The sequence below is a fragment of the Neofelis nebulosa genome, chromosome 6 (assembly GCF_028018385.1).
Source record: "Neofelis nebulosa isolate mNeoNeb1 chromosome 6, mNeoNeb1.pri, whole genome shotgun sequence".
NCBI lineage: Eukaryota > Metazoa > Chordata > Mammalia > Carnivora > Felidae > Neofelis > Neofelis nebulosa.
In genome coordinates, this window is record NC_080787.1 from 24,747,229 (window position 1) to 24,772,607 (window position 25,379).

Here is a 25,379-nt window from a genome sequence, read left to right on the forward strand (position 1 = left end):
AAATGTAAACTACCTGAAGGTAGTCATTTTTTGGTTTTGTTTACTTCTGTATCCCTAGCACCTGAGCCACTCAAATATTTGATGAGTGAACGAACAGGCCAAACAGAGGAGTGTGAAACAGCTTACGAACTGGGATGTCTGAACTCAAGAGTATCAAAGATGATGCATAAGTGCATCACAAATGAACATCAATGCATATCTCATGGTCGTAACAGTTGCAGTGAATGATTATGTCAACAGCCATGTGAATTCTCTTCGAAGGGAAACTCCCTTCTACAGAAACCGTGGCCCTGTGATCAAATGATTTCAGATGGGTCTCTGGCATGTACAAACAAAGCAAATACAATCTGCCAAGTCTGTCCAAAGTGCCTTTACGCTTAAAGATGATGAATGCTCATTACATTATAACATTTATGATGCCTCAAAAAACACACTGCAGGAGAAAAAAATACATATAAAAATAAAATTGTACAAAGTTCTTCATATAGTTGCTTAAATAAATCCTCTGTCAATACCACACAGAGGCAGTGACTGGGTCTAGATAAGAGAGCTTAGAGCTTTTTACATAATTAGATGAGAACACGTAACTCCGTCTTCACGACACTGCCGTGATAACCTCAGTTAAAATCAGTAGCACGTCTTCAAGACGCAGCTCATAGCTCACAGCGTGGGTGAGAAAAGTGACAGACGGTAAATTACTCTTATGTTGTGGCATTCTGATTCTATTTGCCCTTTTTCATCCTGGCGGTCTTCTCCTTTCTTTTTTTCACATGTTTTGGAATTTTGTTTTTTCTTTTCTCTCTCTGGGCTTCCTTGACCATCTTTTTTCTTTCCTGTAAAAAAACAAAAATAAACTAAAAGAACCTGCAGACTTCATTTGTTCAGGGTATTAACTTTACTATTACAACTAAATAAAAAATATATATGTGAAAAGATAAAAGTGAATATAGCTAGATGAAAATGATTATGATTTAGTAGTGAAATTTCATTCGAAATTTGTCTTTGGAGTTTCGTAACAGAAATTTGCGGGGCACTTGGGTGGCTCAGTTGGTTAAGTGTCTGACTCTTGATTTTGGCTCAGGTCATGATCTCCCGGGTTCCTGGGTTTGAACCCTACATCAGGCTCTGCTCTGACAGCATAGCACCTGCTTGGGAGTCTCTCTTTCCTTCTCTCTCTGCCTCTCCCTGACTCACACTCACTCTCTCTCTCAAAAATAAATAAACATTAAAAAAAAAAACGGGGTGCCTGGGAGGCTCAGTCGGTTAAGTGTCCGACTTTGGCTCAGGTCATGATTTCAGTGTTCGTGCGGTCATCAGGCTCTGTGCTGACAGCTCAGAGTCTGGAGCCTGCTTCAAATTCTGTGTCTCCTTCTCTCTCTGTTCCTCTCCTGCTTACACTCTGTCTCTCTCTCAAAAACAAAGACTAAAAAAAAAAAAAATAAAAACAAAAAACAAAAAACAACCCTGAAGACTGCCAGGTGCACCTAGATTAGTCAGTCGGTTAAGTGACTCTTAATTTCTGCTTAGGTCATGATCTCAGGATCCTGAGATCTATGCCCAGCATGGAGCCTGCTTAAGATTCCCTCCCTCCCTCTTTCTGTCTCTTCCCCCCACCCTCAGCTCCTCCCCCACACCCTGTGGGGGGAGAAAAGAAAAGAAAAGAAAAGAAAAGAAAAGAAAAGAAAAGAAAAGAAAAGAAAAGAAAAGAAAAGAAAAGAGAAAAGAGAAAAGAAAAGAAAAAAGAAAGAAATTTGAAGACTGCCAAACAGAAATATCTGGGAGGATTATTAAATGTTTGCAACTAATTTTCTTCACAAGTTTCATACTCTAAGAGAAATAAAGGTTGGAAACAGACTAAGCATTTCTAGTAGATTGAAAGAGAAAATTCTGTGCACATGAGCTCGGTATGTCTCTCAGAAGTCTTAGGACCCACATGTTGTAAAGTTTAAAGGATCAAGCTAAGAATGAAGAGTAACATTTACACAGCAGTCATGTATCATTCAGTCAGTAGTGTCTCTTGTCCATGGCTAGGAGTGGAGTAAGTCTTTTAGATCCTGGCAACACTTGACGGGGCTGCAAATCCCCTGTAAAATGGCGTTTCAGTATTTCATCATGGGACAACTCCAACATCATTTGTATTTCAAGTGAATTACAATCATTTCTGATCAATGAATTCAGTGTGTCCTTCTCTCTAGGCAGTGCCCAGGGACCTCTTAATAGCAGTCCAATCCCTAAACAGTGTGACTTCCAAAGGCAAAGTTCACACTTAGAAACTAGATCTACAACTGGAAGTACTTACTGATCAATACTATTTTCTGCCATCATAATCTAGATACGTGAGCAAAGAGAAATGAGGCTGGCTTTGCTGCCACATTGAAGAACAAGGGAATCTGAGTTCTCACTAACCTTTTTATTAACTTCAGGGTCAGCAGCGGGTTTCCTGGAGCAGGCCTGGTCTCCCTGCTCTTCAGAGTCTGTGTCAGAACACTCAGAGCTTCCAGCATCATCTGAATCAGAACAAGCCTTTTCCTTAACCTGATCTTCCAGAAGTGCAGGAACCTTGAAAATATTACAAAACCATGTCATTCGAAACCACTTAGTTATCTATTGTTAAATGTGTTAAAGCCACAATTCAGATTTTTTAGCCTTGCAGATATACACTGAAAAACAACATCCTGTACTGAAGCATCGAAAACAACAGAACATCAGGGCAGAAGCTAGAAAACAGCCCATCTCGTAAGGCTCAAGAACATACCCAAATGAAGGAACTGGGGCTTTCCTGGGTGACTCAGATCAAAGACAGAACTGAGCTGGAATATCGAAAGACGTGAAATATAGACGGAAGTAAGAAATAAAAGATTTCTTTGGATAATCTCACAGCTGTTTTCCTATGAATACGATTTCAAGCAACAATTTATTGTTAATCAAAAGGGAAAACAATATTTAAACAAGAGAGATTTTCTTTTCTGACGTTTAGAAGTTTTAGCAGAAAGCATTTTTAAAGAACAAGAGGTTTTCTTTTTCTAATAAAAAGTAAACTTTAAAAGGGAACTGTACAAAAAGGTTTCCTAGCCAGTTTTAATAAAATGTTCCTGGCCTGGAATTCATGGCACAACAGCCCTGTAACACTTGCTATATATAACACACAGTGAGTATGTGAGTTTTCCTAATTTGATTCTTCCAAAAACAAACACACATCAAATTTTCAAAAAGCAAACTATGATCCTTCACATTTAAACCTTTAGTTAAGAACATTAAAATAACAAGAACTGCCTTTATTTACTACTGCTTAATTAGAATTAATCTGCACCATCCTGAAATGTAAAACAAAATAAAACAAGACTTTTCCAAGAAAAAACCCCTAAGGCATCCAGCGGTATAAGACTGCTAGACTCATGAGGAGATTGCTCTTCAACAGGTTATAAAGCAGTAGGAGACCAGATTCCATTGTGTTTGTTTTTTTTTAAAGCTGACTGTAAAAACATTAAGAAATACATGGCTATCATCAATAATTTCACAAATGAAGACCAGGATATAAAAAATATCACTGCCTCAGCAACAACAATAGAACAATTCAGAGGCAGAATGAAAAATAAACCGTAAATTCCCAAATTTCAGTCTTAGGATTAAAAGAATGAACACAAAAAGGGCATTTCTGAAAATTCCCATGAACTTGGAAAGGATCTATACTAATATAATACCACTGTTAATTTAATTCTAGTATACATCAAGTTTTACACCCTCCAAAGGAGTATTCACGTAAGTGAACAGCAACACATGTTCTCATACCTTCTGAACTCCTGACAAATCTTTCTTCATTCCCGTAACAGTTTGGTACAGAATCTTATAACCAAAGAGACAAAAAAGAAGAGTCAACATAAACCTACGCTGTGAAGAACACACCCTGTAATATTATGGAAGAACGCTGGGAGCTGACCGGTACCTTCTGTGATTATTAAAAGGAGCCTAAAATTTATCTCCTCTTAACACACAGTTTATTCTTGGTGGGAATTATTCTTGCCCACCAAACATAAGAGACATGAGCAAACTCTGGCCCACACCCTGCCCACAACCTACCCACAGCTTGATGGTTTTTACAGATGAAACTCTGCCACCAACCTGATGACACAAAACTCTAACTCTGAATCTCAATTAAATGAAATGTATTCTGCTCCCCCAAATAACTCCATTCTTCTCTCATTAATAGGAATTGTGATTAGTAGGAATTGATTATTATTAAAGAGCTTTTAATTTCATCAATAAATACTTGGGGAAATTTTTTGTTATATAATGACCTACATAATAGCCTCCAATTTGCTTCCTGGCCTGCAAAGTCAAAAATATTTACTATCTGGCTTTTTCACAGAAAAAAAATGTTCCAGACCTTGAAACACATATGTTAACAGACCTACTATAATAATGATTTATAGCCTAGACTTAAACAGATATCTTCAATTTTCTGCAACTATCGTCTATTGGACTCAAATGTGTCATTTTTTCACAAATGCCAGTGAACATCCTTTACATCCAATACACAGAAAGGACTTGTTAATGCAAAGGGAATTAGCCATCTCACTAGATTAGAAGCCAACAGTCAAGAGGCAGGTATGTGACAGTAGCTTCCTCTGTAAATTTGCTTGCTATATACAAACCAAGCTACTCACATTGTCTTGTTGGGCATTCATGGCCATATCCTCTTCCTTCAATTTCATCATTATATCCACATCCCTCTCATAATTTTTTACTTCGTTTAAGGTTCTAGGAATGTATGCTCGCTTAAACACCTAACACACACAGAGAAAAGTAAAACCGAAAGTGTAATTCACATGCTTCTCTCATTCACTGAGCATCCCACACCCGTCATGCCACAGAGGAATCTATCGTTATCTACAACACTGATTTTCAGCCAGGTTCTCTGCACACACTGGTGTTTACATCTGCTGTGTGGTGTGCCAAAAAGAATTTGTTACTAACGATAAAATATGAAATGATTTGAAGTTACCCTTAAAATAACACCTCTCTCCCTTCATTTGCATTCTCAAAAGCTTTTCTGAGTGGGAAAGGAAGGAATGGAGTTGCATTAGCAAGTGCTGCCCCTGGTTATGCCTTACAAAGGAACATGTTCTTACATGGAAATATTGTCTGTCCTGTGCTATGGTGAAAAGGGTTCAGAATTGGTGATATAGGGTGCCTTATAGTCATCCATCACACTAATAGCTGTGAGAACATGGATCACACTCACAAAAAATCCACTGATCTTCAAAGCTAAAACAATTTTCTTTTTTACCAGAAATATTTAAAATCTACAATGTTACTGAAATCAACATATAAATCATTTTAAAATTCACAGTCATGAACTGAAACAGGATTTTCCTTCTTGAGTCAGATGTTTCAATAGCTTCTTTAAAAATGTGCTCTATCTCAAGTATTATACTCTCTGATTTCAAACTACACTACAAAGCTATTATAATCAAGAGAGTATAGCACTAGCACAAAAACAGACACATAGATCAAGGAAACAGAATAAATAAGCCAGAAATAAACCCATGCATATAAGGTCAATGAATTTACAACAAAGGAGGTAAGAACACACAATGGGGAAAGGACAGTCTCTTCAACAAATAGTGGTGGGAAAACTGGAAGCCACATACAAAAGAATGAAACTGGACCACTTTCTTACACCATTCACAAAAATAAACTCACAATAGAGCCAAGACCTAAATGTAGGACCCAAAACTATAAAACTCCTAAAAGAAAATAAAGGCAGTAAAGTTAAACAACAGTGTTGGCAATATTTTTTGGATCTGTCTCCTCAGACAAGGGCAACAAAAGCAAAAATATGCAAATGGGACTGCATCAAACTTAAAAAGCTTTTTCACAGCAAACAAAGCCATCAACAAAACGAAAAGGCAGTCTACCGAATGGGAGAAAATATTTACAAATGATACATCTAATAAAGGGTTAATATCTAAAATATGTAAGGAACTCCTACAACTCACCACCAACAAAAAAACAATCTGATTTAAAAAATGGGCAGATGACCTGAACAGAGATTTTTCCAAAGACACACAGATGGCCAACTTACCCATGAAAAGATGCTCAGGATCACTTATCATCAGGGAGATACAAATCTAAACCATAATGAGATATCACCTCACACCAGTCAGAATGGCTAGTATCAAAAATAAATCAGTGTTGGCAAGGGTATAGATAAAAGAGAACCCCCATGCACTGCTGGTGGGAATGCAAACTGGTGCAGCCACTATGGAAAACTATATGGAGGTTCCTCAAAAAATTAAAAACAGACCTACCATAAAATTCAGCAATTCTTCTGAGTATATAACCAAAGAAAATAAAAATACTAATTCAAAGAGATAGATGTACCCTATATTCACTGAAGTATTATTTACAAAAGCCAAGATAAGGGAGTAACTTAAGTGTCCATCAACAAAGAAAATGGAGTGTATGTATGTATGTGGATACACATACACACACAGTAAAATAAAATTATTAGTTAAAAAAAAAAAAAAGAATGAAATCTTGTCATTTGTGATAACATGAACAGACCTCAAGAGTATTACATTAAGTGAAATAAAAGAGACAGACAAATACTATAAGACTTCACCTATATGTGGATTCTAAAAAAAACAAAACAGAAACTGACTCATAATATAGAGAACAAGCTGGTGGTTGCCAGGTGGGGAGAGGATGAGGGGCAGAGCAAAATACGTGAAGGGGATTAAGAGGTACAAACTTCCAGTTTTAAAATAAGTCACATATAAAATACAGCATAGGGAATACGGTCAATAATATTGTAATAACTATGTATGGTGACAGATGGGAACTAGACTTATTGTGGTGACCATTTAGTAATGTATATAAATGTTGAATCACTGTGCTGTACACCTGAAAGTAATATAATACTGCACGTCAATTATTCTTCAAGTAAATAGAGTTCTCTATCTAGAAAAATTGTCTCATAGGCTGCTGAGTGGAATGATGTAGTGAAATGTATTTATATAATCTGGCTCAGTTAAATTATGCACAAGGAAAACAGTCATTTGAAAACTGCTTCTCTCTTAAAATCAAGTTTGTGACCTAGCATGCCCTTAAAACAAATAAAAAACAAAACACAAACAAAACTCAGTGTTTCCTAAGCCTGTGAGTAGATAATAAATCTTACCTCTTCATCCACATGATCTTGGCTGGACCTTTCTTCCTTGGTCCTTTGAGATGCTATTTCCATGGCCTTGGAAAGAAATCAGAAGTTACTTTCCTTTATATTCAACCTATAGAAGATGCATCCATTTCTCAATTTTAGTATAAACCTGCTCTAATTTTTACCAGTATCACCTCTACACTTCTGAAAGAAAAGACTCAGTGACCTCTAGTGATACAGGTTAGCTCTCTCAGTCAGACCTCACCAAAAAGGCTGCGGGAAGCTCACAAGTAACAGAATAAATCAAACTCACCTACCCTCAGGGGATCCCCACCCCTTTCCTTAAGAGTAAAACTACTTTTCCTAATTTTTAAATGATTAGCAAAAACATTTACTAACAGAAAACTGAGACCCAAAGAATGAAAGACCTATTCTTTAATTCTTGAATAGTCAGTGAAAGAAATGAAAGAGGAAAGGTGGATTGTCCTTTTGAGTATGTGTCTCTAATGCTGTGGAAGCATCAACCACCAAAGAAAGCTCTTTGAACAAACGATGACTGACACTAAGGTGACAGATTTTACAAGAGTCTTCTGGCTTGTAAAATTGGATTCGTTCTCTACTTAGAATATACAGGAAAGAGGAAAAAATTGTGGTACTAGGTTTTTTTGTTTTACATTCAGACACTAAAATTAGTGCTTAAGAGTTTAGAAATAAAAATGATACCATTTATCCAATTAATATATGCAATTGCTTAGTATGCACCAGTACTGACTGAGGGACAGGCAATACAAGAAGAGAACTCCTGTCCCTTAACAGTTCATGGTCTAGTAAAGGGTGACAACACTAAAAAGAACTTAATAACAGAATGCAGTACAACTACTTCTATTACAGGCTCACATAATATGGGAAATACACCCGTGGAAACAATGATTTTTGCCTGATTCCTCCTGGAGAAAGCTTTTTGAACTGAGCTCTAACATTCACTAGGCAGAGCAAAATGTGCAAAGGTAGAAATGGGAAGGCATTCCAAGGAAAGGGGAGAATACAAAAAGGGTATGATAAAACCTGGAAAACTGTTTCGGGGCATATATGCCATGTATTCAGTATTCTAATATTTAGAGGCAACGAAAGTAAAAACAGATACACTGAAATCAAAAAGGTGTGACCAAGAGAGGGAAAAGGCAGCCCAAAGAATGGGAGAAAGTATCTATAAATCACAGATCTGATAAGGGGTTACTATTCAGAATATATAAAGAACTCCTGTAACTCAACAACAAAAAACAATCCAATTTAAAAATGGGCAAAAAAGTGGATGACATTTCCCCAAAGAAGATCTATAAATGGCCAACAAGCATGTGAAAAGACAGATGCTCAACATCACTAATCATCAGGGAAATGCAAATTAACAACTATAAGACACCACCTCACGCTCACCAGGATAGCTGTTCCAAAAACAGGAAAACACCAATAGGAAAACAAAACCAGAAAATGGCGAGGATGTGAGTATGTGGAGAAACTGGAATGCTTGCACAGTGTTGGGTGGCAATGTAAAATGGTATAGCCACTAAGGAAAACAGTGTTAAAATTAAAAGCAGAAATTACCATATAATGCAGCAATTCCACTTTTGGGTATATGCCCAAAAGAAATAAAAGCAGGGTCTTGAAGAGGTATTTGTGCACCCGTGTTCATAGCAGCATTATTCACAACAACTGAAAGGTAGAAGCAACTCAAGTGTCCATCCACACACGAATAGATAAACAAAATGTGCTGCATGCCATGAATGAATCTTGAGGACATTACGCTAAGGGGATCAAGTCAGCCAGAAACAGAAACAAACAGCTTGATTCCACTTATGTGAGGTACCTACAGTAGGCAACATCACAGACAGAAAGTAGGATGGGCTGTGGGAGGGAAGAAAGAGGAGTTAATGTTTAATGGGCACAGAGTTTCTATTTTGCACAAGGAGAAAAGTTCTGAGATGGATGGTGGCAGTGGCGGCACATCATTGTGCATGCACTTAAGTGACATGTACACTTAAAAATGTTAACAATGGCAAGTTTTATGCTATGTACGTTTTACCACACTTTCAAAAATTCTAGGATTCAGAAAGACCTCTGAGAAACAAGGGAAACACCAAAAGCGAACAGGTCTCTTACTAAACATTCATGAACTTTGGCAGTCTATGTAACCCTGCCCAATGCTTCATGTCAAGAAACCTGGCTTTCTCATTGGCCTTTTACTGTACTTTTGATTCCCTATCTGTGAAATCAGAAGGAAAAGGTCTCAGGAAGCTGTCAAAATGAACATATGCTAAGCAATTTGAGTCCCTAGAAGCGCCACGTAAGTGCAAATTACTATTGCCATTTTCTGCCCTTTCCCTTCCTCGCCCCATCTCACCTTTAAGAGATAAGCATCTATGTTCTCATGTGTAATGGATGGATCTGTGACAAATTCAAAGAGTTCCCGCACAGTCATCACGGCAACGCTGTGCTTCAAAAAGAAATCTGTTGGAAGGAAAATATAATGATAGCTTTATGAGGGAAAAGGTTTATTCCAACTACTTTACAGAGAAACAAAGAGATGAATAAAAATATACAATCTCCTCGCAAATGGTAATCGCTGTATCAAATGATTTAGGGCCATATCAACAGCTTAACAGTGCAAAACCACTATACAAACAAGCTGGCTGGAAACTCCAATTCCCACTCACCATTGATATTGGCACAATCTTTTCTCAAGAACTCCAAGGCATGTGGGTGGTCATGCTCCACGGACTGGGAAACATCAATGATGTACACACCTCCGCTATGGTACCTGTGGGCCAGACACACAGGGACTTGGATGCTACTACTTTCCTGCATTCCTTGCTTAAAAAATTCTACTTTAAAAGCAAGGGAAATAACCCATAAGATGAACAAGGTGGGTAAGGATAAGAGGCCGCCTGACTAACAAGAGATGAAAACTGAGAAAATTTCCAAAGTCCTAGAAGCCTGTTAATGATCAGATGGTCAATTCTGTGACTGTGGTCACCAGAGGCAGAGAACACATCCTATACTATGACCGCATGGAAGCCAACTTTAAAACTTTAAAATTTAAAAACGACTTCTTAGATTGGGATTTTATTTTTTTAAAGGACATGAAACACCACGCAGGTGGCTCCTAAAGGACAGAATGCACTCACAGCATGTTAAATTCACTGAGATCCGCGTGGACGAGTCTGGCGTCTTGATACATCCTTCTCACGAGTTGGATGACCTGCAGATACAACTCCCGAGCCTTGGATTCTGAGAGCTGGACGTTTTTCAACAGTGGCGCTGGCCTTGAATAAAAATCAAATGAACTAAGATAAAATGCCCCAGAACAAGTTTTCCTGCTTTAGACTACATTGCTACATGCACTTCTTTTCGACAACTCATCGCTGAACAATTTGGCTCATGACAGATGTACCATTTCAACAAGCTGTCAAGAAACAAGTGCTCTTGCAGCCTACTATATAAAACATTTCTCAGAAACAGGGTGAACTTTGTTATTCTGAAGCATTTGGGGACTTAAAAAAGGTAGAATAAATTAACTCTATGCACTCATACAGTAAAAAAAATCCTATGAAATACTTCAAGATAAAAGGAGCTATTTAAATGGGAAATATTTATACACTGTATACTTCAAAGCACTTAAAAATACCATTCTGAGCATGTAATTATTAGGCCTTCTACGTACTCACATGTCATCTTTACCAATGAAACCCATGACAAGAACATGACTTCTTAGCAGGATAGGTTCTGGGCATGGGATCTGTGCGGTGTTTAGCCTGTGATATTCAAACAGGTAAAAGGACAAGTGAGAAGGTGACACAGCATCTAAAGCAAATTATAATGGCTACAGAAGATTAGTATCACTGTTAGGAGGCAGCACCAGCATGTTTCAACTGTATTATTGTTTGTCATAAACTCTAGGGCCCCAGTGATTTTTAGGTGACACCATGATGCACCACCAAGAATGACACGACACTGGCAATTCAACTACTCACAGTCTCTAACACTCGGTCCCATTCCAGAGATGTTAACCTGTCAAATGTACATCTCAGAATTGATGAGATACAGCAGGTATGTCTTTTCAGCTGACTAGCTAAACAATGATTAATAAAAACAGTTGGGCTCAGGGTGCCTGGCTGGCTCAGTTGGTACAGCATGCGATTCTCGATCTCAGGGTCATGAGTTTGAGCCCCATGTTGGGCACAGAGTCTACTTACAAAATAAAACAAAACAAAACAAAACAAAACAAAACAAAACAAAACAAAACAAAACACGGCTGAACTCATACCTAACATCTAGCTAGCTAACTGAACACAGGAAGATTTCAGAAGGACTTTCAAAATAAGGATTTAATACTAAAGTATCCAATGTATGTTACCTCTGTATGGCACATACAAAGTTAAAAGTTATTTGAAAGAGAAAAAAATACTTCAAATTTTTTGAAAACCTTCATCTCAGCTAAGCAAGTTGCCTTCACTTGATATAAAAGGATCAGCACAAAGAATAATACATAAACATGTCCAAAACTGGAAAGAACGAGGAGGGGTGCCTGGGTGGCTCAGTTGGATAAGCATCCGACTTCAACTCAGGTCATGACCTCGTGGTTTGTGAGTTTGAGCCCCGTGTCGGGCTCTGTGCTGATAGCTCAGAGCCTGGAGCCTGCTTCAGATTCTGTCTCTCCCTCTTTCTCTGTCCCTCCCTTGTTTAGGCTCTCTCTGTCTCTGTCTCAAAAATAAATAAACATTAAAAATTGTTTTAAAAACAACTGGATAGAAATAAGAAAAAGAAACTATAATAGAGTTTAGGACCTAGCAAAACTGTCTAAACTCCAATACCTATGACAAAATAACCCATCAGTCTCACCACCAGATTGTGTTACTTCCCTGTTTAAAATCTTGCAACAGCCACTCTGGAAAATAGTATGGAGGTTCCTCAAAAAAGTAAAAATAGAACTACCCTACGACCCAGCAATTGCACTACTAGGTATTTATCCAAAGGATAAAAAAAAAATGCTGATTTGAAGGGGTACACATACTCCAATGTTTACAGCAGCACTATCAACAATAGCCAAATTATGCAAAGAGCCCAAATGTCCATGAACAGATGAATGGATAAAGATATGATATATATAAAATGGAATACTACTCAGTGATGAAAAAGAATGAAATCTTGCCATTTGCAACAACGTGGATGGAACTAGAGTGTATTATGCTAAGCGAAATAAATCAGGCAGAGGAAGACAAATATATGATTTCATTCACATGTGAAATTTTAGAAACACAACAGATAAATATAGGGGAAGGGAAGGAAAAATAAGATAAAAACAGACAGATAAACCATAAGATTCTTAAATACAGAGAACAAACTGAGGGTTGCCAGAGGGCACTGGGTGGGTGGATGGAGCCAAATGGGCAATGCGTATTAAGGGGGGCACTTGGGGTGAGCACTGGGTGTCACATGTAAGTGATGAATCACTGATTCTACTCCTGAAACTAATACTACGTTATACATTAACTAACTTGAATTTACATAAATAAATTAGGGGTGCTTGGGTGGCTCAGTCGGTTAAGCAACTGACTTCAGCTCACATCATGATCTCATGGTTTGTGAATTCAAGCCCCACATTGGGCTCTCTGCTGTCAGCACAGAGCCTGCTTCAGATCAATCCTCTGTCTCCCTGTCTCTCTGCCTCTCCCCACTTGCGCTCTCTCTCAAAAATAAACATTAAAAAAATAAATAAATAAAATAAAGTCCTGCAACAGCCCCCTATCATCCTCCGTATAAATTCTAAATGCTTTCACATGGTTACCAAGGTGCTTCAAACGACTCACCCTTGCTGAATAAATGTAAATTTTTCTATAATGGATTCTCAAAACAGAGAAGATAAGGTAGTTTCTATTTGCCCAGAAATTGGTTTCTTTTGCATACTTCAGATCTAACACAACTGAACAGCACTATGAGTCCCCACCTTTACACAGAACCACACTGGGATTTGTCAGCAAGAAGGAGCTGGGGCCAGTATGCCTGGCACAGCACAGACACCCGCCCTCGAGAGTCACCTGATTAAGTTCCTCATTTCTTTTTCTGCCCAAGTTTTCACCATCTTTCTGGGGTTTCCTTTACAATAGCCATGACGAAATCTTGAACAAGAAAAACACTTGTTATTATAATCGTTCTATTATTCTAGTTTTTATTTTTTTAGGATATAGAAATCAGGCCACTGGAAAAAGAATCTGAGCTCACTCACCTGAACTCCCCGCTTACATACTTATCCCGATCTTTGAACACCAAAATAGAAGTTTTGTAAATTTTGATTGCTCTGCTGTCTCCATTTGCTGTGCTAGCGTGGTACACATTAGCCTATTTTGCATCAAAAACAAAATAAGTTTGTATAAAATAACAAAAGTATTTTAATTTTCAACTGTTTGATTCTATCCTCAAAAGTCAAAAAAACAAAGTCAAGTGAACTGAAGTAGCATGTAGAAGAAACATCATCTTTTGAATACATCAATTAAAATATGAAACATCATACCAAAAGGTACAGTAAGTAGATTTACATATAAGATCCAATTTATAATTAAGCATGAAGCAGTTTCAAACATCTTTGCATCTCAAGTATGTGAAAAATATTTCAAGACATTCTTACATCTCATGATTTATAAACTGAATTTTACTGAGGGCTGCTTCCCATAGAATGAGTTGCTAATTTACAAATGCCATGTCTGTCTGTCTCCATATCCACGTACAAAGAAAAACTGAGAAAGAGATTTGCTTATCCACAGAAACTAGACTATAAGCCCCTCCTCCCATAGTAACTATGTGGCAAGGACTGGGGCCTGCAGTAATCTGACCACCTATGCCTACCCTGGGCACTACCTGGACTCAGTGATCCAGTACAGCAACGATAGTGAAAAGGCCGATTTATGTGCACAACTTCCTACCTAGCCATAAATATTAATAAAGCTGTTTTTACAAACACTAATTAAACTATCCTGACTTGTGCATGCTTTTTTTTTCTTTTCTTTTAAAGGCACCATTTATTTACTACGTGCCTTAGTTTCATTTGGTATCTGAAATAAGAAAACTAACATGAAAACATTCAGGCATCCAAAGAAAAGCTCACTTCTTTTCCCGTGCTAATGCAGCCATTTATCTCTGATATGATTCCTCTAGTCAACATCTTGAATAGTATCATTCGTGTTCTAGGATCCAACACCTAAAAAAATGCAAAAAATAGAAAGTTCAGAAAGATAGTATCAAGTATTTCTCATTGAAGCACCTGACCATTAATAAACTGAAGAGCTTAAATACTATGCTATTCTGGCTGACTGACAGTCTCAATTGTGGTGTTTTTATTTATTCTGATTTTTAGTAAATAAAATACGACACGAAGGCCAAAGGAACAAGAGACAAACCAACAAGTTCGTTCAGACACAGAAGTCAAAGTCTACCAAGTTCAACAGAAGCAGAAATGGACTCTAGACTGATATTAGCTAATAGAATATATAATGCAAGCTGCATAGCAGTTTCACATTTTCTAGTCACACTAAAAGCAGCAAAAAGTAGCAGGTAAAATTAATTTTGATATACTTTATTTAATGCAATCTATCTAAAACACTATCAATTTCAACATGTAATCAATATAAAAAGTTATCAGTAAGAGATTTAACATTCTTTTTTTACACCAAGTCTTCAAAATCTGGTTTATGTTTATAGCACATGTCAATCCAGACTAGCTACGTTTCAAGTGTTCAGTGGTCACTGTACTGGATTTGCAACTTTAAACTGGGGTCAGCACCCTACAGCACAGAAGTCAAATCCAGGCCATGGCTTTTTTTTCTGCAGCCTGCAAGCTAGGAATGGTCTTTACATTTTAAAAGTTGCTTAAAAAAAAAAAAAATTGTGAGCCACAGTGCTTGAAGTATTTATTATTTAACTCCTTATTTATTATTAAAAAAAAAATTTTAACGTTTACTTTTGAGAGAGAGTTAGAGCGTGAGCAGGGGAGGGGCAGAGAGGGAGGGAGACACAGAATCTGAAGCAGGCTCCAGGCTCTGAGCTGTCAGCACAGAGCCCGATGGGGACCCATGGACCATGAGATCATGACCTGAGTAGAAGTCGGACGCATAACCAACTGAGCCACCCAGGCACCCCATTTATTTTTTATTTGAGAGAGAGAGAGCAAGAACACGTGCACACACGAGTGGGTGGTTGGGGAGGGATGGGACAAGGGAGGTGAGGGAGAGAGAGAATCTCAAGCAATATCTGCACTGAGTATGGAGCATGACCAATGTGGGCATAACCTGAGCTGAAATCAAGAGTTGGATGCTCAACCGAGCCACCCAGGCGCCCCTATTATTTAACCCTTTAAAGAAAGAGTCTGTGCACCTCTGCTATAGATGAGTAAATCAGGGAAAGGGTCTCTTTCAAAGTTAGAGCAATCAATCTTGAGTAAAAAGGATCCCAAAGTCCTCTTTAACAGAAAGCAAGGAATTTAAAGCCTGGTCTCATCCATGCCTGAACTCAACCAGCCAGATATTTACATGCAATTTCAAGGGACACTCACAGCAGCCCCTCCAGCTCCACAGAAAGAGATAGTGTGAAGTGGCCAAATCTAACTATACTTTAGGGTCTATCCTTCAGTGATGCAGCCACGGTCATACCAGAAACCTAGAGTTAATAAAAACAAAACAACCCTGGAAAGACTACAGGACAAAAAGCCAAACTGCAACTATGGCAACTAGAGAGGAATGAAAGGGAATTGGGCTAATGGGCCCTAACTGACATTCCCACTTCACTGCACAGGTCAGCAGAAGGAAGCGGCGCGCTGAGAATCCAGGCACACACCTGTGTGGCTGCAAAACTGGGAGGAAGCCAAGGCAGGGGCGTAGGAGGAGCAACGTACCAAAATGGCTTAAAAACAAAATAGGGGAGAGAAACAGGAGAATGGAATAAACTTTACAAATACGTATTTAAAATGACAGCTTAAGACCAAGATATACATTGTTAATTCAAAATTAATTTTGAAAAAGGGGGATAAAAGGATTTCTTGCCTTTGTTATTTTAGGGTGTTTGAAAATTATGGCTGCCTCACTTCTCTCAGCTGGACTATACACTTTGTTTCCAACCACACACACACAAAATAAATGAGAGGACAAGGAAGACACAGATCTCAGACCCACTCCTGCCCAACTACAGGTGGAATTCTTCAACTGCACAAATGGTTCTGGAGCTCAGGTTGGGTGTTACTCTGCTGGGGACTGAGGTGGCTAGTAGCAGGGGGTTCACATCTTGTATCAAGGATCTGGGGATCATAAGGGCTACTATTCCAAAATGTTTGTGCCTCTGTGTAGGGGTGAGAAGGGTGGTAGATAGCAGTAGCAATGTTCTGACCCTTTTTACCACCTTCACGTCAAAAATCGGAGCCAATGCTAACTTCCAATTCACAACTCTCTACGTATGGGAAAATTAGGAAAAATTTCCCCCATTCTTGAACAGAAAGAATAAAACCAGCATAATGTCTAAACCAAGTAAGGGATTTCTAGTGAAAATCTGAAGGCATTGCCCTATCCCTTCACTTTGTGACAGGTACCTTCTAACAAAGCTCACAAAATTCCTGCACATCTTGCTTAAGACAAAAGATTTCTGGACTTCCAGTAAATTCTGCATCCTCATAGAAGATGAAAACACCGCATGGTGGCCACAGAGGAGGGCATGACTCTAAGTTATCTATTATCAATAAAACAAAATGTAGACTTTTTTTTTTTTTTTAACGTTTATTTATTTTTGAGACAGAGAGAGACAGAGCATGAACGGGGGAGGGTCAGAGAGAGAGGGAGACACAGAATCTGAAACAGGCTCCAGGCTCTGAGCGGTCAGCACAGAGGCCGACGCAGGGCTCGAACTCACGGACCACAAGATCATGACCTGAGCCAAAGTCAGACACTTAACCGACTGAGCCACCCAGGCGCCCCTCAAAATGTAGACTTCTAAACTCAAAACTAGAAGGAGTAATTTTAGGTAACATTAGCATTAAGCAAGAAGAATGAATGCAAACTATAATCCCAAGAGAAAAGAAGTGCTAATTTAAAATGAGAACTTAAAATGCTAACTTAAAATGAAAGCACATTTAAATTGTACCTGTTCCACAGTTGCTCTGTCTGCCTTATCTTTGATGCGATACCTAACCAAAACCAAAAAAGAATGTGACATTCAAAATTCAGAAGCCAAAATAAAAAGTTTGAAATGTATCTCATCCCATAAAATTCCTAAGTAGGTACTTTCTTTAATAACCCATTTCATAATCTCATTGTAGTTTCATTGCTCAGTGTTGCTTCCTTTGTGTCCCCTTAATCATCAGTTCAGTTCCCTAGAGCAAAAGGAGCACATCTGCAGTAAGAAAAAATCATTCTATCCATATTTCAGAAGGATTAGATAAAGAGAGCAGCCGGGGTAAGGTGAACCATGCTGCAAAAAAGGAAACATCGGGTCTGTTAATATTGTCTTTCAATCTTTAATGATTCTATTAATCTAATGTGAGATTTAAAGTCATTTATATCACCTTCTCTTTAGAGTCCCTTTCTACAAAGACACGGGTTTTTGTCATCTAAAGACAGTTCTTGAGTTCTGCATTAAAATGCAGAGTCTGACTGGCTTCAGCTCAGACACTGATTCTATTAGCACACTAACCTCAACTCAAAGATTCAAACACAAAGATTCAGACACTTCTATGAAATAACAGATGACTATGGCAGTTCTCAAAAGGCTGGTATCTCTTGGGGATAGGAATAAACCAGAAGAAAAGTGATTTTTAGTCAGAAGAAAGTTGGTTTTTAAGTTCAGTTCTAACACTGCTAGTTGTATAAACTTAATGTCATTTTCTACAATATGTCAATGCCCTAGTGTTTTTAGCATATAGAAGTTAGCTTGCACTTAAACAACTGGTTTTGAGAAGAATAAATAGAAATTGTTCTTATTAGATCACTATTTAATTTTAAATCTTCCCTTACATTTTTTAAAATATTTCATGGAGGGGTGCCTGGGTGGCTCGGTTGGTCGTGAGTTCAAGCTCCACACTGGGCGTGGAGCCTACTTAAAAAAATTTAAAAATAATAAAATAAAAATTTAAAAACATTTCATGGAAGGGAAAAATTTTTAGTAAGTTTTTAAAAGGAAGCATTTTTACACTTTAACACTTCAGTTTAAACTGGAATCTACATTTTAGTTTACCATTACCCTCCCAAGAGCACATTGTGAATTTCACAAGATTATAGTTTGACCACACATTTAAAACTCACTTAATATTCTCAACTTACTAAGGAAAGGACACCCTCATTTAAGCTAAAAAGAAAAAGAAAATAACTGGTTTAATCATATAAAGAAATATCCTTTCCAAAAGAATTATAACCAAGATGCTCATTTGTCTAGAATTAGTCCCTATCCGCCATGTTTTATAGTTAAAATATTACTTACATATCTGCTTCCTTTTGTCTAGACTTTTCGGTGACTTTATTTATGACAGAATCAGTAACATTTAGCTTATCTAAAAATTAAAAAATCCACAATGTAAACAACAGTTAAGACAAAAAGACAACATTTTGAATAGAATACTTTTTCCCTCTTCCTCCTCTATTTTCCAAATATTTTGTTACATATAGAGTATCTTTTAATGATGATAAACTATTAATGTTTTTAGATGTTGAGCATGAAGTTGTGTCTCCTTAGTGACAAGTGTTGTCACTGTCATCATCACAGCTCTAATTTGAGCCACAGAAACCCAGATCCAGGAATCTCCCCAAAATCCTTTACCTGCATATGCTGAATTTCAGACACTTGTTAATACTTTATACGGCTAATTTGGGAATATAAACTGCCCGAATTCCAAGTTTAACTCTAAAAACTTCAGTTTCATTTCAAGTTATAGGTCAGTGATAGGATATGAGAGACACTGTGCTAGGTTTATAATGAATCAACTTCCATAAGACAAAGATGATCCTGCATTTTTTTAAGAGGTGGTGGTTCAAATCAACATTCTGATTCCTTGCATTCAACAGCTCACTAAATGATTAATGCGTACATAAAAAGTTTCTAGTAAAACAAAACGTATTTATATTCAATATTCTAGTACAGTTGATACTTGAACAACATGTGTTTGAATTATGCAGATCTACTTATATATGGATTTTTCACAGTAGTGTACTGTACATGTATTTATGACTTAACATTTTCATTTTCTTTTATCTAGTTTCTTTTATTGTAAGAACTTAGTATATAACATAGATAACATATAAAATGTGTTTATCAACTGTCTATGTGATCAGCAAGGCTTTTGGTCAACAGTGGGCTACTGGTAGTTAAGTTTTGAGGGAGTCAGAAGTTACACGTGGATTTTCAACTGCATGGAGTCAGCATCCCAAACCCCAAGTTCAAGGGTCAACGTATTTTCAACATTCTAGTCTGAGACAATGCTACTTTAATACAAAACAGACGAAAACTTGAACAGATATCTGTAAATTTTTTTACAGCAGAGGAGCAAACAGAGCTAAAAAAGCAGAGGCTGAAGTCTCTTCCTAAAGCCAGGTCTTTAAATACTGAGTTTTTATCTTCTCTAAACATTATCATTATTCAGCCAGTAACACTGAACACACTCATTTCTTGACCTAACAAAATTTATGACACTTCATGGCTTCTGAATAACTTCCTCATAGCCCAAATATATTTTATGAACTCACCTAGATTAATTTTATTCTCAAATTTCCGTAAGACCTTGTCTGCTGGAGTAGATATTTTGGCCAAATTGTAGTTGGAAGTCTGCTGATTTGCCTAGAAGAAATAAGTTCCAGAGTTGAAGGCACTAGTTATAAATACAGACCTAAGGTTAGTTATTACATGTCTTTCTCCTTAGCTAACAGTTAACTATCAGAGCATCAATACTTGAAGGAGTACCCTAAGAAAAGGTTAAGAATCAGTCATATTTGCTCAAGAAATTTTTTAAAAAGACATTTGAAATAGGACAAAGTTACTGGCTAAAATGAAGAGTCTGTATAATCTGTATTTTTTAACCTCCCTACAATGTATTCCTCATTATTTAACCTCCCTACAATGTATTCCTCATTATTATAAATAACAAATTGTAATTAAATGCATTTTTTAAATTCAGCTGTTAATAGATTTAGAATTTGACAATGTTCATTTACCTCCAAACGTATAATGAATGGCTAAGGCCAACATTAAACTCGTTCTAAGAATTTCATTTTGGGCCTATTGTCTCAAGAAAGGGAAAGATCAGGCATGAGGCTTACCACTTACGCTGGCGCTATACACAAACTAAAATAATAACAAAAAGAAAGAACCCTTATTCAAAGGGAGTATAGGACAGATAAAAAAGGCTCATAACAATGATTTACTCCACGTATCTCAGCTTGCAAGTGTGAGGGTGACTGCATAGACCTATGCTGTCTGTATAGACCTATTTAAAGTTTTCTACCAGATATAACTTTAAAAACATTTCTAAGTACAGATTCACAGTAGAAAACACAGGTAAAATTTTAATCACCTACAATCCCAGCACCCAAAGATAATAGTTAACATTTAAGCATATACACTTGCCATTTTTTCTATCTTTATTAAAAGAGAATAAACTCTATATTAAAATAGCTCAACATCTCACCAAAACAGACAAGTGTGAAATTCATCTGGTTATTTTTAAAATGAACTCATTCTTATCCACAATATAGCAATCTTAATATTCAAAGAAATACTGTTGGTTTTTTCCCCCTCCATCTCTTTCAGAAATCTTTATGCTTTAGTAAGATGTACCATGTTAACCCTAAGGCTCTGCAAAATCCTGAAACAGAGTACTTCCAGTTGAGAAGCAGGCTCTACAGTCTGATAACTTGTGCCCGGTACACAGTAGGTGATGGCAGATTCATGTCATTAATATAGTTTTCCACTGCAATGTATTTTATGGCTGCATAATATCCCATCGTGTGAAATCAGTCCCACAACAAATTTAGTCAAGCTTGTTTCCAGTGTTTCTCTATAAACAATGCTGGAGAATCATTCTCATAACACCATTCTTGGCACAATCTTAAAAGAATTGCTGAATCAAAGCATTTATTTTATGTTTTAAAAGCTTTTATCACATACCAGTTTATCCTCTAAATAAGTACTTATTTACTCAATCAGCAATTATAGATTTTGCATCTTGGTCAGTTTCATAAGAGAAAAAACAGCATTTCTACATATTTAATCTACATTTTTTAATTATTAAGGAAGCTGAACTTTCTCTCCATGTTTCTTAACCACTTGTAGTGAACTGCCTATTTGCATCTTTCCCCATGCAGACTTTAAAGCTCCTAACCTTACCATAATTTAAATAGTTTTTAAAATGTACTGACTATGAAAAGAACCTACATCCAGGAAATTATCAGAAATACAAAAAGGATGAAGAACAAAACCCGTTAAAGGTTGGGGCTACAGGGCAACACAACCTGAGGGAAATCTTCCAATTCAAGTCCAGAACAACAAAAAGTCCTTTGAAAAAAGAAGACATAAATAACATAAAGATGTATACAATCATTTGTAAAATACCTGTGGGTTACTCCTTGCATTTGAGATACAACCTTTGGTGAGTTTTCCAACTCCATCATCCCAATCCCAGTCGTCATCATCATACTCCTCCTCCTCTTCCTCCTCTTCCTCCTCTTCCTCCTTCTCTTCCATATCACCTCCACCCATCTTCTCAGGCACATTCTTCTGCAGATCTTCAAACAGAATATCTTCCTCTCTGATGGTCCTCAGGTCAATGTTTTCACTAGAAATAACAATGTGCAGCATGTTTCCACATAACTCTAATTGGATTTATACATGCAGCTATTTGTGATATAACAGACTAAATTTATACCAATAAATCTAAAAGTTTTCCTCTCAACGTTATCTCCCAATAAACTCAAACTTAATACCAGGTTCTGTTTTTCAAAGTGGCATTCCCATTGTTTGCTTATTCTCCAGGTCCTACTAAAGAAGAGGTACATCAGATATTAAACCACTTCGGCCTTACTTAAGTCAGGATTTACATTGTCATTTTCTCTGCTGAATGAATGCACTCTGACCAGTACACCAGACCCAACTCCAGGAAAACCATTCACAGATATGTCTTAAGAGTCAGCTGGGGGAAAGCTTTCTGACAAAATTTGGGACTAAGTCTAAAGCAGCCTTACCTTGAACTCAATACCACTCCAACAAAAGAAGCTGTATCAAGATTTGTGCTACATAAAGAACTTCAAATCACCCCTATTCATAAAGGGAAGGAATGGTGAACATAAGCACCACAAATGAGTGGTGTAATTCAGAGCAGTCTGGGTGTAATTCAGTAAGAGAAGTGGTGATTGTCAAACCCAGAGATCAGGCCCAGAGTAAATGGAGCACAACCAATAGGGTGTTTTTCTGCCATGTGAAAATTCAGAGCCAGTGCTACCAGATCTTAGTTTTTCAAGAGAAACCAGAAGTGTGGACTTTTAAATCTCCCACTTAACTGGTACATTTAATTTTAACCAAATACTGTGTACACCAAACAAAATATGTCTGCAGGTCAGATTCAACAGAGGTCCCACCAGTTTTGACCACTCATGTAGAGAACAAACACAGGAACCACATAGAACCCTGATAATGTGAATTACCAGCTTAAAAATGGTCAGACAAGAGTTCAGTAAATTCAGGTGATCAATCCTGATTATTAATTAGCCACAGCTCAAAGGGTTCCAAATCTCCATGGACATGGGTGGGAAGAGAATAATCATCAAACACCTGCTATTTACTACGATTTTGTAAACAAAATCCTTCATTTGATCCTTTAATTGCCAACAATCTACAATGGCACATTAAAGTTATACCTCATTTGTTTGTTTGTTTTTTTAATTTTTTTTTAATGTTTCTTTATTTTTGAGACAGAGAGACAGAGCATGAACAGGGGAGGGTCAGAGAGAGAGGGAGACACAGAATCTGAAACAGGCTCCGGGCTCCGAGCTGTCAGCACAGAGCCCGACGCGGGGCTCGAACTCACGGACTGCAAGATCATGACCTGAGCCGAAGTCGGACGCTCAACCGACTGAGCCACCCAGGCGCCCCAAAGTTATACCTCATTTGTACCAGAACTTCTCAACCTTGGCTGGACAATTCTTTGTGGTGGGAGGTCGTTTTCTGCCTTGTAGGATTTTAGCAGTATCTTTGGCTTCTACCTACCCAATACATTATGCTCTCCCCCCACCTCCCAGTGGAGTGGACCCTGGAGTGTGGCAGGGTCACAAAGTCCACTGGCTTATCTTCACAACATCCAGTGATGGATGGTAAACCAGTGTATACCCATTACTGCCAACTATTTACCAGCCACACTGGGCTGTTTCTTCTTCCTACTTCTTCCCTAAAGACTTTTATATGGTTATCTGGAAACAAACCTGGAATGCATCTGAAATAAAATCTTCTTGTTTCTCTGACTAAATCTTATGTAACCTTTCAGTATTAGATTATCATCATTTGGTCAGGAAAGTCTCCCATCTTCTTCACTCCTTTTTCCTTTGTACTACTTACCCAATTCTAACACAAATAATTTGTCCAATTATTTAATGTTTCCCCTCCTATCATGTAAGCTCTGTGTCAATCAGGGTGGTGTTTACAATGTATCCCTACCCACTAACACTAGACCTGGCACACAGAAAATGATCAACATATTTTTACTGGGAAAAAAAAAATCCCCAAATGACTACTAAAATCTACATGTAATGAATCTTTACTGTGAATATAAAGTAAAAAACGTTTTCTTGGAATTCCAAAGGAACTCTTATGTTTCATGTAGGAGTTATCCTGAAATCCTTTTGCCTCACATCCCACAGCCAATCTACCACCAAACCTTGTCACTTCTACCTCCAAAACATATCCCGTGACCCTATCTCTAGCTCCCCTCATGTTTGAACTGAATTACTTTATCACTTTTGAACTGCTTCCACTCATGCCCTCTACAACCATCCTCTCCATAACAGAGTAATTCCTTTAAATCATAAATCAGATTGTCATTCCCCTAGTAAAATCCCTCCTATGGCTTTCTGTTAAAACCTAAAATATCCCAACTGCTTATCATCCCTTATAAGGCTCTATATGATCTGGCCCCTTCTCACTTCTACATCATTACCTAGCCATCTTCTCAACTACCTGTGCTGTGCTCTAGGTACACTGGCCTCTAGCCCTTTCTTTCACAGCCAAGAGTGATGCCAACGTTGGGCCTGTGCATTGTCTCCTCTTCCTGAACTGCTGTTCCCTCTGCTCCTCCTGAGGTTAGTTCCAGATGTGGACTTAACTCATCCCTGACACTGTCATTACTTAATCTACCAACTGATTTTAATTATTTGCATAGAGTATATTATCTGTGGGGGGGGTTTTGTTTGTTTATAAAATATCTGTATGTACTTAATTGTCTGCCCTCCTTCCCAAATAGAAGGTAAAATTCAAAGACTGCAGGGACTTAATCTTGTTCACCACCATCTCCCGCGGCGAGGACAAAACCTGGCCCACGACAGGTGCTCAAATATTTTTTGAACGCCAAATGCAGTTAAAGACTAAAAATCTACGTTTCCCAACCACTGTCTCCAACTCTGCCTCTCAGCGAGGCTAGCCAATCTGGAACTCCCTTGACAAGTGGCTTTCGTGAACTCCGGCGCAAAGTGGGATTAAAAGACCCGGCTGGCATGGAGAAAGAAGCAAAGGGCTGTGGAGAGACTACTCCGAATGAAATACCTGTCTCCCTCAAAAAGCCCGAGGCTGCCCGCAGCGGCGGAGACAGCAGAATCCTTACGGAGTCTGTGTGCCCAAAGGGGCTCGCCCACCTGTCCGAGGAATCCGCGTCGTCGAACTGCCCGGGAACCACCCGACTCATCAGCAGCCGCCGGTAGTCCATGACGGAAGCGCGCAGAGCCTCGGCGCCCCTGGAGGCCGTCCGCCCCGCGCTGGGACGGAAGCCGCACAGAGACAGCGCTACACGCAGCCCATCCAACCCCCTCTGGGCAGATGCCCGCCTATCAAACTGTTCAGAAGCTCCAACGCCAAAAGCGAACGCCACGTGCTAAGAGAGATAAGGACCTACAACCAGGACAGTTAGGACCGCCCTGACCGGAACTCCCGCCCGGCCGGAAGTCTC

General features: G+C 38.2%; 1 protein-coding gene across 1 annotated transcript; it reads right to left on the reverse strand.

The window, feature by feature from the left end:
• Positions 1-354: 354 nt before the first annotated feature.
• RIOK1 (RIO kinase 1) lies at positions 355-25,376 on the reverse strand. Its single transcript, XM_058733075.1, has 17 exons — positions 25,069-25,376; positions 21,785-22,007; positions 19,924-20,014; positions 18,665-18,734; positions 17,333-17,375; positions 14,316-14,408; positions 13,440-13,552; positions 13,252-13,332; positions 10,882-10,968; positions 10,342-10,479; positions 9,871-9,974; positions 9,558-9,664; positions 7,184-7,249; positions 4,665-4,784; positions 3,790-3,843; positions 2,407-2,559; positions 355-833 (listed from the first exon to the last, which is right to left on the reverse strand). Exons 1-17 carry the CDS (start codon positions 25,137-25,139, stop codon positions 723-725), a joined length of 1,725 nt encoding a protein of 574 aa, XP_058589058.1. The 5' UTR covers positions 25,140-25,376; the 3' UTR covers positions 355-722.
• Between the last annotated feature and the right edge of the window lie 3 nt (positions 25,377-25,379).

Coding starts and splice junctions, on each gene's coding strand:
- RIOK1 (XM_058733075.1), bottom strand. CDS start 25,139: ATGGACTACCGGCGGCTGCTGATGAGTCGGGTGGTTCCCGGGCAGTTC. Junction 20,015..21,784: donor ATGCAAGGAGTAACCCACAG/GTATTTTACAAA, acceptor TATTTCTTCTAG/GCAAATCAGCAGACTTCCAA. Junction 13,553..14,315: donor GCATTAGCACGGGAAAAGAA/GTGAGCTTTTCT, acceptor GATGCAAAATAG/GCTAATGTGTACCACGCTAG.